The sequence below is a fragment of the Scedosporium apiospermum genome (assembly GCF_000732125.1).
Source record: "Scedosporium apiospermum strain IHEM 14462 chromosome Unknown SEQ_SAPIO_0086, whole genome shotgun sequence".
NCBI classification, from domain to species: domain Eukaryota; kingdom Fungi; phylum Ascomycota; class Sordariomycetes; order Microascales; family Microascaceae; genus Scedosporium; species Scedosporium apiospermum.
The window spans coordinates 424593-443926 of NW_015971787.1; the positions used below are offsets into that span (position 1 = coordinate 424593).

The 19334-nt window shown below is 51.0% G+C and overlaps 3 protein-coding genes and 3 pseudogenes across 3 annotated transcripts; 4 read left to right on the forward strand and 2 right to left on the reverse strand.

Moving 5' to 3' along the window:
• Positions 1-1317: 1317 nt before the first annotated feature.
• SAPIO_CDS2356 lies at positions 1318-2652 on the forward strand (annotated as a pseudogene; the record flags this gene model as incomplete).
• A 3491-nt stretch (positions 2653-6143) lies between these two features.
• SAPIO_CDS2357 (uncharacterized protein) lies at positions 6144-7324 on the reverse strand (the record flags this gene model as incomplete). The annotated part of the gene is made up of 3 exons (XM_016785397.1): positions 6144-6246; positions 6362-7007; positions 7075-7324. 3 exons carry the CDS (start codon positions 7322-7324, stop codon positions 6144-6146), a joined length of 999 nt encoding a protein of 332 aa, XP_016644773.1.
• A 1265-nt stretch (positions 7325-8589) lies between these two features.
• Positions 8590-10673, forward strand: SAPIO_CDS2358 (uncharacterized protein; the record flags this gene model as incomplete). Its single annotated transcript, XM_016785398.1, has 5 exons — positions 8590-8845; positions 8914-9088; positions 9154-9315; positions 9372-9553; positions 9664-10673. 5 exons carry the CDS (start codon positions 8590-8592, stop codon positions 10671-10673), a joined length of 1785 nt encoding a protein of 594 aa, XP_016644774.1.
• A 2241-nt stretch (positions 10674-12914) lies between these two features.
• SAPIO_CDS2359 lies at positions 12915-14675 on the forward strand (annotated as a pseudogene; the record flags this gene model as incomplete).
• Positions 14676-14957: 282 nt separating this feature from the next.
• On the reverse strand, positions 14958-16067 carry SAPIO_CDS2360 (annotated as a pseudogene; the record flags this gene model as incomplete).
• A 560-nt stretch (positions 16068-16627) lies between these two features.
• On the forward strand, positions 16628-18836 carry SAPIO_CDS2361 (Vanillyl-alcohol oxidase; the record flags this gene model as incomplete). Its single annotated transcript, XM_016785399.1, has 7 exons — positions 16628-17215; positions 17279-17351; positions 17410-17639; positions 17697-17795; positions 17881-18051; positions 18120-18444; positions 18511-18836. The coding sequence occupies 7 exons, from the start codon at positions 16628-16630 to the stop codon at positions 18834-18836; spliced, it is 1812 nt and encodes a 603-aa protein (XP_016644775.1).
• Positions 18837-19334: the final 498 nt, after the last annotated feature.

The following is a 19334-nucleotide window of genomic DNA, read 5'->3' on the forward strand; positions in this document are numbered from 1 at the left end:
ATAGAGAGTGTGGTAGAAATACCTGGACGAAAGCGCAAGTGATATCTTTGAGGCCGGCGAAAGAAACTCTTGCACATTAAACAGAAGCTCTACTGGTATCTTGGAAAGAATACCTTCACGTCTTTCTGCGCTGTCGTCTCGTCGATGATGTTGATGATGCTGATGGACGGGGGAATCATCTGCCATATTGAGCAATGTTTCTGCCTGCATGGGAGCGAGCGGATGAGGAGGTTTAGGAAGTAAGTGAGGCTCGCCATGGAAATGCTAGATAAGGTATACGATATGTATGCATATTGCAATTAGAACGTCATCTCATGAATTTTCGTCACACCGCACTATCAACTTTAATACTGTGACTGAGTTGGGCGGGCTACAACACAAAGACGCGTAGCTTGTGTTTATGGACTTTAAGGAACTTCCCATCCCCGAGCTTAATCGGGCTGAGGAACCTTCCCTTGTACTGCTATGACAATACAATTCAATATTTCAATATTTCACAGATCCCGGGCAAGGATACAGAGAACTTGGCTGTCGAACTTTAACCTTCATTTCGTGACCAGGACTTGGAAATTACTTCCTACTTAGGGAGTTTATTAATCTAATAATGATACGGATTTAGCGAAATTAATCAAACCGTTAGTCTCGAAAGTATTTAGGCCTATGATGTTCAAGGTGGAAACCAGCCCACCGCTCCTCAGTTAGGTAACTCACTTTCCGTTTGCCTTTAGAAGATAAAGATGACCGATCTACTACATATCTTTGCCTAGTGAGACTATCCTTAACGCGATCGCGAGCGACAGGGACACCGACTCGCTGTGAGGCGGTCAATTGTTTAGCGGCCTAAACCCCCTGGAGTTCTCTCATCTTGGGAGAGGAAAAACGCAAAATCACGCACAGACATGTATATAGCGAGTTTAACAAAAGGTTAGAGTAGGACCGCAGAGCACCAGAAGAGGTTAGAATCAAGCCCACTTCCAAGAGTCGCAGGATGTGCAACAAAACTAGGAGGATCGAGCGGCTCAGGAACAAGAACGTTAACGGGGCCCAATTTCCATCTCAAGTCGCTTTCCCCGAGTGCCATCGCTACTGGAACTTCTTCAATGGCCTTTTCCCTAGCTACATCGGCCTATTCATTATAAATCAGCCAACGGCCCAGTTATCGGATATGTCAGCATGGCGGATTTCCCCCGCACATGGCGATGTCGTGATCGAGCACGTAACTCCACCTTCTCAACCGTATTTAAGATGAGAAACCCATCCATGTAATAGCGAGGAAATGGTCTAGAGTCATATATACAGAACAGAGTAAATTTAGACATGTCGCAACCGAAGCAGCTACACCTCACCGCCTTCATGCGGCCAGTGAGCCTGCATACAGGAGCATGGCGCTATCCTGGGGCCTTTCCCGATGCGAACTTCAACCTCACTCACCTCAAGTCTTTTATCAAGACGCTTGAGGAGGCCAAGTTTGACGCCTTCTTCATGGCCGACCACCTTGCTGTCCTGAATATGCCGTCTGAAGCGCTCAAGCGTAGCCATACGGTGACGTCCTTCGAGCCATTCACCTTGCTTTCGGCACTGTCGCAGGTGACAGAAAAGATCGGGCTGGCAGCAACAGCCTCTACGACATACGATGAGCCTTACCACATTGCCCGTCGTTTCGCTTCCCTGGATCACCTGAGCAACGGCCGGGCGGCTTGGAATATCGTCACCACGGGGAACCCCGAGTCTTCTAAGAATTTCGGCTCCGAGGAGCATCTGGAGCACAGCAAGCGCTATAAACGGGCGCGTGAATTCTACGATGTTGTAACCGGTCTTTGGGACAGCTTTGCGGATGAGGCTTTTATCCGTGACCAAGAATCCGGCGTCTATTTCAATCCTGAGAAGATGCATGTGCTTGATCACAAGGGTGACGACTTGAGCGTCCGAGGCCCTTTAAACATCGCTCGACCACCTCAAGGATGGCCCGTTATAGTCCAGGCCGGCCAGTCCGAACCAGGTAGGCAGTTGGCTGCTGAGACGGCGGAAGTCGTCTTCTGCTCGCCTCGCGATATCGAATCCTCAAAGGAATTGTACAACGACATCAAGGGTCGCGCGAAGGCTGCGGGACGAAACCCCGACCACATAAAAATCCTTCCGGCGGCCCTCATAATCATTGGCGATACCATCGAGGAAGCCCAACAGAAGCGTCTCCGGCTGGATAGTTTGGTACACTACGATAGCGCCATCGCGTCCCTGTCTATCAATCTTGGCACCGACGCATCTGGATTTAACCCGGATGGTCCGCTACCCACCGATCTCCCGGAGACTAACGCAAGCAAGACCAGCCGCGCTGGGGTTTTGAAGCTTGCGGCGGACGAGGGATTGACAGTTAGACAGCTGGCACAACGCTACGGAGGTTACTCGGGACTGGCCTTTGTAGGCACGCCAGAGAGCATTGCGGACGATCTAGGCAAGTGGTTAGAAGAAGGCGCATCGGATGGTTTTACCGTAACGTTCCCTTTCCTCCCACAGGGGCTGGAAGACGTTGCTCACCGGCTTATCCCGGTACTGCAACAGCGTGGTATTTTCCGACAGGACTATGAAGGAAAGACTCTGCGAGAGCACTTGGGGCTGCCGAGGCCGAAGAATCGCTTTTTTGAGAAGTCCTAACCAGTTTCAATATAAGCAATACTTATAGCATTAGGAGCTCTCTACTATTAAACGTAAAGTTATCATGGATTTTATAGCCGGGTTGGTTTGTTAACTTTTTGTGGTTTTCCTTTCTTGAGGGTAAAACGGCGGGCTTTTGCTTCTGTAAGAGATGACCTTTTGTACATACATGTGGTCACCAAAAGGAAAAGAAAGCAGAGAATGTGGCTTTACTATAAACCCTAAACTATTGGCACTAATCTTAATAGGATTTGTCTTTACAGTGTTAATAAGGACATAGATGCCCTTACATCTTTCCCACTTTCGATTGTAGTCATTAATTATTTTTGCGGCCTTGCTCGAAGCCTCTCGGAGCCCTTCGTCTCTTCACGAAGACAAGCCATAATATAAATTCGTGCTATTTCTGTGGGTGGGCAGATAGCAGCTTTACTCGCCTTCCCTTCTTTCTGGGCCGGAGATCGAGGTTTTTTTATGTGTTCTACACGGAAGGAGACCGTGTTTGTCCATGTCTGGTTTTGTTTGCAACTATTGATCTGGCGATTGTTGCGATGGCCCGATTCAGGCAGCCGATAAATCCGGGAACTCCCATTCGGAAAGAGCGAATCTTGAATGGAAATTATGGAAACTACCTGAATAGATGAATGGATCACAGTTCCTCCACCTCCTGCGCCTTCCCTGGGCTCTCATGATTCACTTCTGCGTTTTACTGATTTCCCACAACTATTAAATCTCTCCCATCTCCCACTTAAGGCCAGGATCCTAACCTCGCTCTCCTCATACCTCTCGCACCCTTCCAACACAATTCTCTCTTCATTTGCTTATTTCTTTTCTTTTCTCTCTTTATATATAAATCCCATATATTTCGACTTGAATCCGTCGGCCAGATGATTTCAGAGAGACTGCTGACGAACAGGAGCCTCCCTTGGAATGGCTCTCCATTGCAGGTTTCACAGCTGCTGTCGACGATATTCTTCCTTTCTCACGGCCGATTATCCCTGCCTCGTCACTAGTCACCAGTGGTTTACCGGCCGGCAGGGGCTTGAGAAATAACCAGCTGCGCAACATACGACTCTTCGACACAACTGGGGGCAATTCTCTGGCCCTATTGTCAAGGAGATCGTTGACATAGCCTACCGTATAATCCAAACACAGAGGAATCGGAACGCACTCCAGTATCTGACCAGGGACATCGTGAAGGGTTGGGATATCCTTGGATTTGGGATATCCTTGGATTTGGACATTCTTGCACGGCTATTGACTTTGGAGACCTAAACCCTGTATAGAGTCTCGTGCAACACTTTTTGAGGCGATTCATTGGCAACTTCCCGCTCGTTCGCCTCCGGAGCAGCCGGGCTATAAACGGCTCAGAAGCAGAGACCGGTGGCCGCCCTCGAGTAGGGCTATATCAGCGAATTGAGAACTTTAATCCTCACGGATCGTGTACTCTGTACATCAATGAGTTGGTAAGTGAATCTCGAGTCAAATCCTTTCCAGGCTATAAGTATTAACGCCCTCTTTCACGAGATGGTTTCTGCTGCCGAGAAGTTCATTCGGACTGCCGTCGATGTTGGACACTCCAACAAATCTGGCTTGAGGTGTTAATGACCGGTCCGATTTGTCTGCGCCATACCCTTGACGGTATTACAATCCTTGGACCAGGAGCTGAAAGCTTAGCCCGGGGTTGGGTGGGGCTGGGGCGGTGGGGGCCATGATTTGATGGGTTCTCTATCGCTATTACTTTCCTGCCCTCAAGGACACCACTAGGCCGGAGGTCGTCGGCTCGTCACATGTCCAAGGGACCGCGGCAGAAGACTCGACTTCTCCTCGAAGACGGAACAAGGTGGAACGGCTATTTGGCGGAACATTTCCTGGGAGGATCCGGACGGCCTGGCCATGGAAGGCTGCATCGCGAATTGGGCAAAACGCCACGGAACAGACCCCATTTTACCCCCGAAAGGGCGCGGACAAGTCAGCCATCCATTCACACCAGCATTCATGAAATATGCTAAGGCATCGCCAACAACGTTTCTGGGAGGTCATTCGAGTTGCGAAAGCGCTCCTTGAGGAAATGGCAGGTAAATGGTAGGTCAACCGCATGCCTTAGCCCTCATATCGCAATCTTAGTCTTTATCCCAACTGACTCTGTTCTCTGGATAGGTAGGACAGAGTGCTCTCCAAAGCCTCTCGAGTTGGCAACCTCCCTTTTCTCCAGTTGGTTAGTCGGGTCCTATTTGTATCAACTGCTTCTAGACTCTGTGTCCCCAACATGAGCTAATAAAACAACTAGAACCAACGCCTCATTAGCGGCCCAATCGAGAGAAGCATGGCGGGTTTCGACTTATCTATGCGCCATACGGAAGCGACCCCAGAGAGTTCGATCGCACCCTATGGCGTCGAAGCCACGGGGATACCTACGAGCTTCGGTTCTTTGCGAGGTCGACGGGGGCCTAAGGAGAGCTGGGAAGACGTTTGAGACCAGGAATGCGGTCCACTGGCATGTCAGCAAGGGGTTAATGATAGCAACCGGGAGATGCTGCTCCCGAGGTAGTCGCAAATCGCAATTGGCCCACAGTTGTTTTGCTTCAGGGCTCGTTGTCCGCTCAAAGGATACGAATCACTTGACTCAAGTCCCGATACGTGCATCTATGGCTTCTACTACGCCTAGGAACTGGAGTCGGCCTGGTTGTGGCTGGCCGAAACATATCCCACTGCAGAGCGGCGATTGAGACTACAGCAGTTGCTTCTAAGTATCGGGATTGACCCACTTCCAACCGAGTTATCCAGCAGCAAAAGATGCTTCCTGTATCGTGGGCAGCGTCACTTGGCTGTATTAACCGGCCTCATATAGCTACTGCGACTCACAGGCTTTACATTCAGATAAGAGACACTACTTCGCTAGAGCTTAATTGACTTTATTCAAAGAGTTTGCCCTATTCATTACAGATGATTCCTATGTACACCAGTGAAACATCCTCGCCTGCCAATTGCCATGCCCAACGAGACAGCGCTCCATTTCTAAATTGTATTGAACCTCTTGGGGGATATTCATTGTGCCACCGTGTCCGCGGTTACGACCCGCAGCTGTTCAGCAAGAGACACCGAGGTCGTGTAAGACTTCCTTGACTTCCTATCCGCATGTTCCCTATTCCACTCCACAATCTCCATCACCATTCCCTCCATCGTCGTCAACATCCCCTTGTACCCGAGTCCGCCTTCTTCAATTGGTTTGCGGGCATCCGCATCCGATGCAACAAGGTGAGTGCAGATGGAGAAGAGGCCGGGTTGCAAGTGCTTCACATCTCCCTGTAAGACTGGGATTACCTTCTTCAGAAACGGGAGTCGGTATGGGAGGAGGTTGTACCACTCTATGAGGTAAGATAGGAGAAGCATGGGAAGTGGTGGTATAACTACTGTGCGGAAAGGGTGCACCGATAGGGTAGAGATGGCGGTGTACAAGTCAGAGTATGAGATGGGCGGATTCGGGTCTGAGACTACGAAGGGTCGTCCCGCTTGAGATGGAACACCGGAAGCAGCGGCGAGGACAGCTTCATGTTGAAGATGCGCGAGTGCCACGTTGGCTCCGTGAACAAAACTCTGTACAATATGTGGAATCCATCTGCAGGGATGGGATATTAGAGAAGGCTTGATAGCAGCTGGACGGTTCTCGGGGGGAGGGGCACAGGTTGGCAATATGTTGGGTGGAACTTACGTTGGGAAGACGGTGCTACTCAGCGGGCCACCAACGGTATTATCTGTCGCATTGCCATACACGCCATTCGCGGGACGAATGCATCCCGTTCGGAAAGATGCGCAGTTCGCGGAGCAGACGAGCCTTTCTGCGACAGCTTTCGACGCGGGGTAGTTGCCAAAGAAGTCCTCGTGTGGCCTCAGGGGCTGGAAGAAGTCACGCTCGTCGAGGACTTGCCAGAAGTTCTTGGGCTCATTTGCGAACAAGACGAAAGGGCCCACGCGTCGAATTGAAATGGAAGCTGAGGACGTCGCGCTGAATATGTCCGCACCAGCTCTTCGCGCGGCCTCCATGATATGCTTCGTCCCGTCGACGTTAACGGACTTGGGAAAGTCGTACACATGTTTCGACCTATCGGACGCTAGGATGACCGCGGCCGTGTGAAAGACTGTGAGTGGTAGATGAGCCGCGGAGGGAGGCCACGGCTTGTCAAAGGCTGCGTCTATGGCGGCTGCTGATCGGATATCCGTCGGCACATAGTCGACTTGCGTTGCTAAGCCAGTGGTCATATCACGGCGCTCCGGCTTGCGAATGTCGATGATTCGAATGTGCTCGGGCGGGGTTCCTCGAGCGAGAAGCTGTAGAACGATGAAGCCGCCAACGAGACCTGGTTACGTAGTGTGAGGTGGTGGGGGTGGCTAAAGTTTAACTGCACTGAATCGCCATAAGCTTACCATTACCGCCGGTAACTACATATCGACGTTCCAACCTCGGAGGTACATGAGCCTTGTAGTCCAAGGAGCGATTCTCAAGCTCGGTGTAGGTCTTTTTGAGTTCTTCCGCCGTCCATCTCAGTTGGCATAGCACCTGGACCTTTTCTGGCACATGCTTCAAGAGCGAATTAAGTCGGGCAAGATACGCCACGAACAGACCAATGATGAGAAAAAAACAAAGGGGAAACCAGCCTAGAATTTCTGCCGCCATGTCTGTCGCCTTGAAACCAGGACATGAGAGATCGAGCGCGTACACTATTATTGAGCAACTAACGAGACCTGAGGTGTTTGGAGCGTAGGTTGCGTAACATTCCCGAGATCGAGTTTGAAACCACTTCCCGGCGTATCCGAGTGCCGCCATCAATTTATCACGTGGATTAAATGACGCGGGAAAAGCAGCATGAAGCATAACCAATAAACTCGAATACCGCGCCGTTTCCCGCATCTCAGGTCCCGCGTCCCCCTCCTGCCTCTCCCAGTTTGCCGGTCGCCTTCGCGATAATGAGAGCGGGATGACCTGAGGAATTCTTCAAGTCTACAACACCATCCAAGGAATAATAGAAGTAAAGGAAAGATAAATAAAAAGGAGAAGATGAGAATCCAAAAACGGGTCGTCTTTCAGACCTTAGGCCTTATTCAAGAGCGCAAAGAGTAAACGAGCATGCGACGCACAGACCTAGAGTTAAGATAATGAATGAGGCAGGGAGGGATATTCATGTACGGATTTATGGTGTTCAAGGGAGTATAGGGGTTTATGCGAAGAGGCAGATATAGCATCTCGAGGATAAACCAGAAGGCTCCAAAAAAAAAAAATTTTTCGAGCTGCCATAAACCGAGTGTAGCATTGAGCTCTCCGAGTCTCCGACGCTACTCAGTCGACACTATCGTATATCACAGCGACGAAACTCAGCAAGGGAGTATATAGCCGGTGTTCTTTCTCGATATCCTTTCTCGCGAACGGTGGATATTTCTTCATAAGAACTGCCGAAACTTGGAAACTCCGTAGAGCCTACACGTCTTACATCCGATGTCTTATCGGTCGTAGGGATTTCGGATTCCTAAGAAGAAAGGCCGAAACGGAAGATCAGCCGGCTCTATCATCACTCCCCTCTGGATACCAGCTTGTCTCCTCGGATGCCGGCTAGGGTCCGTGCAGCGGCGGGTGCTAACTTCCGCAAGAAAGGGGGCACGATCCGTCCTCGGGAGGTCCCCGGTCCGGTTCCTCTCGACGACGCGAAAAAGCGGGGTCATACGGCAGCTGAACCGTCCAGTATGCGCCGGAACCCAGCCAGGCCAAATGTTGGGCACAGGAACAGATATACCTGTGTATTTGTAAATAAATCTTCCTCAACCTTTGGTGGCTGTTGAATGGTTGGTCCACGGGAATTCGTTGAGTCCGCACTTTGCTTGGTGAACAATTACCACGCCTACCTACCACTAGCAACGACTGCCAAGTTGATCGCCACAACCTAGAAAATGCACGCTTCGTCAAGTAGCCCGGCGGCTTTCCAAAACTCAGGGGGGTCCGCGGCTGATGCTAAACGTCGCGTGGTCGAAAATTTCCGCCCCATGAGAGTGATTGTCATCGGCGCTGGCTTCTCCGGAATTTATTGTGGTGTTCGCATACCAGAGCGACTGCGCAACGTCAGCTTAACGATATACGAGAAGAATTCGGGCGTTGGGGGGACTTGGTACGAGAATCGTTACCCTGGTTGCGCCTGCGATATTCCTGGTAAGTATTTCGTGTTCGGCATCAGCGAAAAAAAAGTAGAACCGTTCATAACAGGTTTTCAACGATAGCACATTCGTATCAATACACATTTGCCCCCAATCCTGATTGGAGCCGATTCTACGCCCCAGCAGCAGAAATATGCGCCTATCTCAAATCGGTAGTGCAGCGATATTCCGTCGATCGATTCATCAAGCCATTGCACAAAGTGATTGATGCGAGGTGGGATGGGGCAACTTCGCAATGGTACGACGAGACGAGAGGTAGACAAACCCTTCACTTAGCCTTGACTGACGTATACTTTTTTGTAGGCATGTCACTGTCGAGAACCTGAAGACTGGCGAGATTGTGATAGACAAAGCGGATGTTGTCATAAGTGCGCGAGGCACGCTGAACGAGAAGTCCTGGCCAGACATCCCAGGGCTCAGCGATATGAAGATTCCCATCATGCACTCCGCAGCATGGGATGATAGGTATGTGAAAATCTCCATCCCAAGTTGGCAAATACGCTGACTTTGTGCGTATCTAGTGTCGACTTCCGAAACAAGAAAATCGGTATCGTTGGTGGCGGGAGCAGCGCAATTCAGATTATTCCCAACCTACAGCGAGTGCCTGGTGCGCAGTTGAGCTGCTTCATTAGAAGCAAGACCTGGATTTCCAGGCCTTTTGGCGACTCGGTGATGAAAACCCTTGGAATAGAGAATACTGATTGTAAGCCCGACCAATGATGCACGTTCGTCATGAAGGAGAAAAGAGAGAAGAAGTTCAGGGGAAATGGTTGCAGAATAGGAACAAAGGCTGACTTGACTTGTTCGCAATAGTCTCACCAGAACAGAGGAAACGGTTTGCAACGGACGCTGAACATTACTTAAACTTCCGGACCATTATCGAAAGAGATGGTAACTCGATTCACGACCTCACGCTGAAGGGCTCCGCCAAGCAAAAGCTTGCGCAGGACGACTTCAGGGCACTCATGAAAGAGAAGCTGGCCACAAAGCCACATATTTTGGAGTCACTACTGCCAAATTTTGGCGTGGGTTGCCGAAGATTGACACCCGGCCCTGGGTACCTCGAAGCACTCTCGGAAGACAACGTCGACTTCATCAACAAGCCTATTTCCAAGGCTACGGATACAGCGCTGGTGCTACGAAACGGAGAAAAGAAGGAGTTGGACATTTTGGTCTGCGCTACAGGCTTTCAAACATCCGCTCCTCCGCCGTTCCCGGTGACCGGGAGGAATGGCCAAACCATGCAGCAAAAGTTCGAGCCCTATCCGGAAACCTATCTGTCCCTGGCCACGGACGGTTTCCCCAACTACTTCATGATGCTGGGCCCGAATGCCGCCATCGGTACGGGCCCGCTGACAACAATGATAGAGAGGACCGGCGACTACATCATCAAGTGCATCCGGAAACTTCAAAAGGAAGGCATTTCAAGCATGGAACCGAAGGCGGCTCGAGTGGACGACTTCTCGCGAATCATTGATGAATACTTCAAGGATACTATTTATCTGGACGACTGCAGCAGCTGGTACAAAAGCAAGGGAGGCCGGGGCGATCGAATCACCGGGGTCTGGCCCGGCAGCGCGTTGCACGCCATGGAGACTCTTCGCTCACCACGTTGGGAAGATTTCGACTACGTGTACGCTGGGGACAAGGATGGAGTGGAGAGCAACCGGCTAGCTTGGCTTGGGGATGGCTGGTCCGCGCCGCAGATTGATCCTAGAGCAGGAGAATTGGCACATTTTCTGCAGCCGGGGTTGATTGATATACCGGCGGAGCCTTTCCCGGAGGACACTGTCGAGTTTAGGCAGCTGGCATTTTCTCATTAGATGAGTTCGAATCGGGGTGGGAGTGGTAATCAGCTATCAGGCATGGTCTTTGGAATATAAAACCCGGTAGCTAACACTCTAACATGTTTGTTTTGTATTGATTGAACTGTGATAAACATCAGAGCGCTTTTATTTTATTTTATTTTATTTTATTTTATTTTATTTTATTTTATTTTATTTTTGGTCGATTTTTACGCGAGCTATCATCGTACGCAACGAACTAGGTTGCTCAAGGTTGCCATACAACCGACGCGGTGTGCGCAGGAGACGAAATATGCTTAATCGCTTCGAGGCCTCCCAGCTGTTTACGGAATTCACACTCAAAATCTTAGAACGGTGTCCACCTCGGGGTGGTCGCTTTTTGAACTCATCGTTCGAAGGAACTGAGAAGTTCCAGGGACGTGGTCGACGACGCTCGTGTTGGGTACCTATGTGCATGGTTGCCTCGGCGAGTATGCTGCCACGGCCACTGAAAACTACCTCGATCCATAGCATACTCCTGTACTGTCACTATACGGACAACTTTCATTTTCCATATTCATCGAATTATGTGTCGTTTTGACAACCATGGACACCCTCCACAGCTTTACCTACATTATGGCCAAGAGCTAGAACGGGAAAGCTCCGTGTACTGCCAACCGATGGCACAGCATAGTGTCCTTCACACTCTCATTCATGTAATATCCGTGCGTGTGGGACGGATGGCGCACCGGATGGCGCACCGGATCCCATCGGATAGCGAGCCCCCCTATCCGGTCGGAAACCCAACTTGTTCACAGACCTGCTTCGTATTCCCGTATTTCCGTATTTCCAGTGTCCATGGTGACATCGCCCTGAAAACTACGAAGTCCGTCCGCGTAAATACACCGAACGGGTCGCTTAGGGGGTTACATGCCGGTCTAATACCTCGGTAGGTATTCCTTCATGCGGGGCTTGGAGAAAAACATAGGATAGAAGGTGCTGGCTGTCCAACACTCCCGCGCGGAGTCCAGGATACGACCCCTAATTCGACAGCAGTTTCCGTTAATCTTCGAACAGGGCTTGCATCCACGATGTGATAAGTTATTTGACACTTGCCTCAGTACTATAAGGCGTTCGTTGCAGGAATGGAATTGCCATTGATCTCAACTGGATTAAGCACGTCTTCCCATTGAAGCAAGCCGACCCTTAGGGTCTGTATGCTATTAGTCGAACGATTCGTAGCTAGACCCTTTCGTACCTAGGCCAATTCACAGATAAATCAGTACTTCTTAAGTTCGCATCACTCTCTCCGGTGCTGCGACAGAATGATGGTGTCTGCAGGCCAGAGCACTGCACATCCCATTGGATGGAATAGAACCCCAAACCGAGGCGAACCACCCAATGGTGTCTCTTGGGAAGAACCCCAGATATCCCCAGGTTCCCCAGATTCCAGGTTCCAGATTCCCCAGGCTGGGAGCCTAGAGCTAAACAGCGAACTAATCTAGAATCGGCCTCCCCACAACTTAACCCGAACCCCAAGCCCCTGGCCCCACCTCCAACCCCGCGTAGATACGACACATAAGGCCAATCACCAGGAAAGACTGTTACGATGCGATGATGTCCGCTTCCCATTCTTCGAGCCTCCCGTATCACCAGTCATGATTGAGAGTGTTCTGTCCTGCTTCCTCCGGTAATCCACTCGTCGCACATCTGGAAGAGCTGGACCAGCAAAAAGATCAAAAATGCCCCGGCCCAAAATCGACCCGCGGTTCCGACGGCGAGTAGCACGCGCCTGCGAAAGCTGTCAGAAACGCAAAGCTAAATGCAATGGTGTTTTGCCTTGCGACCAGTGCAAAGCCCGCCGGGTCGAGAGCGCCTGCTGTTATTCGAGGGACCCCCGGTTGGCGGCGCGGGACAACAAGCCGAGGGGCGGCGGTAGACCTCACGACACAGAAGTTCGGCTTGACCTCTGTGAATCAAGACGCAAATCGTCATCGGTGCTGTCTCCGTCACCAAAGGAGACTGACGTCCCCATCGCGGATTCATCACCGTCGTCTAAAGAGTCACAAATGCTTAAAGACAGCAAAGGCAAATTCAGTTATGTTTTGCGCACCTCCAACACGGACGATTCTGAAACCCTCGAGTTATCTGCTAATGCATATATATGTCGTAGTCTACGTAGGCGAATCCGCCTCCCTTTCGTTTCTCGAGACAGTGAAGAGCGCGGTACAGGTGGCCGTGGGGCAGTGCGCATTCACCAACGAACCTGCTCGTAACCCCATGATCGAGAGCACGCCGAAAATTCGCTTCGAGGTCGCCGAAGAGCCGTCGCTTGACGGCGCCACTGCTCAAAGCCTCGCGAGCCATTTCTTTCTCGCCGTCAGCGGTGTGTTCGACCTCTTTGACCCACCATGGCTGAAGAATCAACTGGAAAACTGGGGTGAGCGGTCTTCGCAAAGATCCAAGTCTACATCCGCTATCGTTCACTTGGCTCTCGCCGTTGGTTCACAGGCGAGGGCACAAGGCGATCAAGACGATTTGTTAGCCGAGCAGTGCTTCGCGTATGGACGCCAGCTGACCATGTTCAACCTTATGGACGACCCTAGTCTGGCGACCATTCAGGCTGTTTTGCTAATCACCTACTATATGATGGCCGCGTGCCAGTACAATGCCGCTTTCATCAATTTAGGTGTAGCAGCCAGAGCAGCTTATACACTCGGTATCCACCTCCACGAGACAAACACAGTTTTTGGAGGCGAGGAGGGCCTGTGTCGAGAACGTGCCTGGAAGTCGCTGCGCGTTTGCGATTTATTTCTGGCGGCCTCCCTGGGTAGACCGCCCATGACATCCGAGTCCGTCTCCAACGTTACCTGGGTGCCGGTTAAGTCCCTTTCTGATCAGGAAAGCCCCGGGGTGGCCGAGCAACTCTTCTCCGCCATGTTCAGGATATGTAATGTCTTTGAGCGAATATTAGTCGAAGTGTATGCGAAAAAGGCCGTCAGTCTTGAACTGGCCAAGAGCATCTCGCAGCAGCATCGACAGTGGACCGAAGACCTTCCCCGAATGCTCAGGGTCGACGGGTTTGAGGAACCCGATGACTCGGGAGGGGGGCGTGGTGTATCTCCGAGCAGCTTTCGGTTATCTTCTAGGCACGGCTCTAGCATCATAACTATGGCTTACTACTATTCCATTGTCTTACTTACAAGGCCATTTTTAACCTTCCACGTTCGCCAGGCCTCGGGAAAGGAAACGCAAGCAACAACTGGCGGTTCCCTTACTTCTAAGGCCTGCGTTGCGACCTACGCCGATTCATGTGTGAACTCGGCCATCAGGGGCATCGACATAGCTCACGACTACGTCTTCGAACTAAGCACACCAAGGCGGCAGCCTCTTGTCGTTAACAGTGTGTTCATATCGGCCCTATGCCTCGGCCTAGCATCCTTGGATACCTCCGGTCGCCAGAAATGGCCCGTGGATTCCTCGTTGGATAGGGCAGTCAAGATCCTGGAGTACCTCGGGCAACTGAACACTCAATCTGCACGTTATGCCGGGTTATGCAGACAGCTAAGGGAAGCTGCCACCATCTACGCGGCAAGAAGAGACAATACATTGCTTCGGGAAAATGACCAAATAGCCCGTAGCATCTTTGGAGATATAGGGGCTGCTTCAAGAGGACGTTGCAGCAGTGAGGGTTCTGCGGGTAACGTGGAGTCTCCTTGGCGCCCTACCTGGAGCGTATCTGCCAGTGAGAGCAACGGTATTGGTGAGCCAATGACTCCGCCCTCGTTTGAGCTTGGCACGATTCACGAAGCGTCTATGCTACTTACATCCGGGGTGCTCGCTGGTCAGATCCCAGGACTGTCTCACACCTACGATCAGTGCGATTCCGGCCTTGGAGCTGCGCCGCATACTACTCTTACTGGTAGTAATGCTTCCGATCCTTTGTCGAGCTATTTTCTTGACCAGGATGTTCCTCTCTTCCCACTCACAAGCGCAGGCTCTTCATCAGAGTCATACTTTACCCATAATCACCTTTGCTGAGTTTCCTTTGAAGAGTGGGGCTCTCCTATGGAGTGTTTACTTGTGTCTGAATTTTACAATAGAATTTAATTTAGGCTGGAAATTGGTTTGGGTAGGGGAGGTAGGCATAACATTGGACGGCGCTGGATCTGCGGGTCGCGAAATGAGCATTCTTTCTCTGGCAAGGTCGGCCTCCTATGTTGGTGCGATATAACATCAAACCGCTCGAAACTTTCACGCACGTCTAATTCTTTGTGAACGAAGTCGACATAATTGCGTTTCCATTTTGAGAGCGGGTATATCTCAAGGAATAATGACAGCTTTCACGACCTCTCCTGCTCCAACAGCCCGTAATGCCTCCTTCACATCGCAGAGCCCATATTTGTGCGTGACGCATTGGGCGAATGGGGACCTCTCATGGTTAGCCTCTACTATTCTGGCAGCGCGATAATAATGCTTCGGCGATGCGAATGTCGAGCCCACTACGGTGAGAGCCTTTTGAACCACCTCAAAGGGAGAAAAGGGGACAGTGCTGCTTCCGGCCCATGTTCCAACGAGCAGGTATTTCCCAGATCGAGCCAAGAGTTGTATTCCTTCCTCAAACGCCGCTGCGTTTCCACTGCATTCGATAACCAGGCCAACTTCCCTATCGCCCACCATACTGTCGATGTAGCTGCGACGCTTCTCCCGAGTGGAAAGTTCCGGTTTTTGCATGTCCACCAAGAGTGTAGCCCCGAAGTCTTTGGCTCGCTGCAGGCGCGTATCCACACCTTCAATGCAGATGATATGCTTCGCTTGGGCAAGCGTCGCCATCATGACAGCGGCCAGTCCCACTGGTCCAGCTCCCTGGACAACGACTGTACTGCCGGAGGGTATTCCGCCGAGATGGTCCAGGGCTTGGAGAATCGTTGGAAGGGCGCACCCCATGGCGATGAAGCAATCTAAAGGAACGCTTGGGTCGATCCGATAGAAAGAGTTATTCGGTAGGAGTGTGGCCAACTCCGTGTAGCTTGCCCAAACCTCTGGCTGGTTTGCGGGAGACCAGAACGTGCCCTTGGTACATGCGGTAAAGTCCTCGCTTATTGTGCAATCGTAGCAAGCGTTGCAAGGTCTGATTGGGTTCCAGTAGACTATATCTCCAAGGGCGATGGGGTTGCTGGCATGGTCTGTGGTGACGCCCTCACCGAGCTCGATGATTCGTCCGAGACCCTCGTGTCCGAGCACAACCGATTGGAGAGGAGGTTGATCTCCGTTCAGGAGATGTACGTCCGTGCCGCAGACTCCTGCTCTTAGAACCTTTATGAGAACGCACCCTCGGGCGGGAGATGGGACCTCCCTTTCCCATATCTCGACCCCGCGTCGGTCGGTAGTTAGTACAGCAGCTTTGGACAGTCGATTGGTTGTTTTTGCCATTTCCGATGATGAAGAAAAAACGTTCGTCGAACAAAATGTAAGTGTAGCCAACGGGTACTGAATTGCGTAGAAGCTTTAGAACAGCATGGATCCTGCCATTTATGCAGGTCGGCAAAACGGATTAACCGAGCTCCCAAAGGACATAGTATCAACCTACCGGAGCAATAGCTCTTCGGATGTGGCACGGATGTGGGCCAGACCCCGATCCGGGCTCTGTCTCCCGCGCCGGATCCGGCACATGAAGTACATTCTATCTGTCCCTTTCCGTTTCCCTTTTCCTCTGTCCCAGTGTTCAGGCTTCACCCCGCAGAATGGTGATTCGACAAAGTTACCCGGGCCGAAGGGGTTGTGTTAATTGTAGTGGTTGCAAGTTACTGGAGGCCAAACTTCGGCAGGAAGGATATAATCTAAGTATATGTACTCTGTTTCCCCCCTCCGATTTTATTCATCTTGATGACCGCAAGGAAGAGCAAAGTCACTGTAACAAGCTCTACAGAGCAAAGTCTTTCTTCCAACCAAAATCAACATAACAAGCGCCGAGAAAAAGAAAAGAGACCGCGATGTCCTCCAGCCCCACCGCAAAGCAGACTGTCCCGATTGTAGATGGGGGTAAGGCGTTGAAGACACCCAACAAGAATGCCAATGGGAATTCCAGCAAGACTCCAGGAGACCCTTTGGTTCTGCCGCCAAACACCAGCAGTGACCACTTCCAGAGCTTCATCAAGCGAGCGCGCGAGATCTGTGGTCCGGAAAATGTTTTCATTGTGGAGCGTGAGGACCAGCTCGTGGACGGCAATTATTTCGAGCCCAATACGACTCACGATATGCATGCCCTCTTAGACCGCAGCTATTTTGTCTGTTCTGCCACTATTTCTCCCCGGAATGTGCCCGAGGTTCAGGACATGGTGCGGCTATGCAACGAGTTCGACATTCCGGTCTGGCCATTCTCGATTGGTCGAAACACGGGTTACGGAGGTGCTGCACCGAGAGTACCCGGAAGCATCGGCTTGCACCTGGGAAAGCACATGAACCGCGTTCTAGAGGTGAACACTGAGGGGGCATATGCGTTGGTCGAGCCTGGTGTGACCTATTATGCTATGCATGAATACCTGGAGAAGCACAATTTGAGAGAGAAAGTCTGGCTCGATGTAAGTATTTCAAACATTCTAACGGAAGCACGGGACTGAACTGAACTGACACAAGCCATATAGGTACCGGATCTTGGAGGAGGCTCCATCATTGGCAACGCCATTGAGCGAGGCGTCGGATACAGTCCTTACGGCGGTAAGAATTAATTTCCAATGACGATACTCGCAATTACGATCGCTGATAGTCTTGCTAGACCACTGGATGATGCACTGTGGACTGGAAGTTGTGCTGCCAAACGGCGAGCTAGTTCGGACTGGCATGGGCGCCTTGCCAGATAAAGCTTCTGGTCACACGAGTGGGTTGAGAGCCGATGAACAACCTGGCAATCGAGCTTGGCAGCTGTTCAATTATGGTTTCGGGCCTTATAACGACGGCATCTTCTCGCAGAGCAGTCTTGGAATTGTGGTCAAGATGGGCATTTGGGTAAGCTCGTGTCCAGGTTTTTACGATATTACCCATAGAGCTGCTAACGAGGTACAGTTAATGCCAAATCCTGGCGGATACCAAGCATACATGATCACATTCCCAAGAGATGAAGATCTTCACCAAATCATCGACACCATTCGTCCGCTCCGTCTTGTATGTATATCCCCTCTTCCTCCCTGGCGGGGGATGCGAATCTCCTGGAACTCCCCGAGAAACTAAACAATTCACCATTCCATAGCAAATGGTCTTGCAGAACGTCCCAACCTTGCGATCTATCCTTATGGATGCGGCGGTGCATAATCCCAAGAAGCACTATACCGACTCGGACGAACCGCTCTCTGACAAGGAACTCGACGAAATTGCTGAGAGACTCAACCTCGGTCGATGGAATTTCTATGGAGCCCTTTACGTATGTAAACCATTGACTTTACTACCACCGCTTTCACCATTCTGATCCAGCCGTGCCAATATCTATAGGGACCGGAGCCGATCCGCAATACTCTTTGGGGCATTATCAAGGAGAGTTTCTCAAAGATTCCGGGTGCCAAGTTTTACTTTCCCGAAGACCGCACCGAGGAACACAGCGTCCTTCGTACCCGGGCATTGACTCTGCAAGGCATCCCGTCCTTCGATGAGTTGCGGTGGGTCGACTGGCTTCCCAATGGAGCCCATCTCTTCTTCTCGCCCATTTCGAAAATCACGGGGCAGGACGCTGTCTTGCAATACCAAGTCACTCGCAAGCGCTGTCTCGAAGCTGGTTTGGACTTCATTGGCGACTTTCTGGTGGGAATGAGAGAAATGCGTGAGTTTCATCCCTAGCAAATTTCACATGAGAACGCAGGGGCCTAACGATTTGTGTCATCTTCAGATCATATTGTGTGTATCGTATTCAATCGCGAGGACCCAGACTCGAAGAGGAGGGCCCTCTGGCTCATTCGAACGCTCATCGATGACTGCGCCCAGCATGGATGGGGAGAGTATAGAACCCACCTGGCAGTCATGGACCAGATTGCTAATACGTACAATTTTAACGACAACGCACAAATGAAACTGAATGAGATGATCAAGGATGCCATGGACCCGAAAGGAATTCTTGCGCCTGGGAAAAACGGCATTTGGCCTCAGACTTATGATAAGGGTGCCTGGGTAATCTCGCCAGATCCTGGTCAGCTTCCAACAAGCAATACCAACTAGAATATTCTAAAGTGTCTTTAGGAAATAGGTTAATATAGGGCGTCCAAACCGAATTCTGAAGTTTAAAATACTAAAGACTATAGACCAGGACCAAGACGTAAATGGCGGGGAGGTCATGGGGGGTTAAAGATGGCTTTCCCCGGAGCGTTTCCACCCAAGGCCCTATGGTCGACTCCGTTAGATCTGCATATAGCGATGCCAACGAGTTGTATCCTCGACCCAGACCCCTTAACACGAACTCAGAGCCTTAAAAATATCATGGCCCGTCTAATTGCTGTCGCTGGCTCGTTCAGTCCCTTTGCGCAGCCTCTGAGCTTACCCTCTCGTTCGATGCTGCTCATCCGCTTCCCTAGACAGAAATTCTATATATAGCCAGATGTTCTGAATGAACGCACCAATTGCTGCAGTTGATTCAACCACATGGAAAAGAGCTGCTGTTTTCTTATTTATTTGCTTATGGAGAGGTAGCGAGGTGGCAGCGCAATGGTGTCCCAAAAT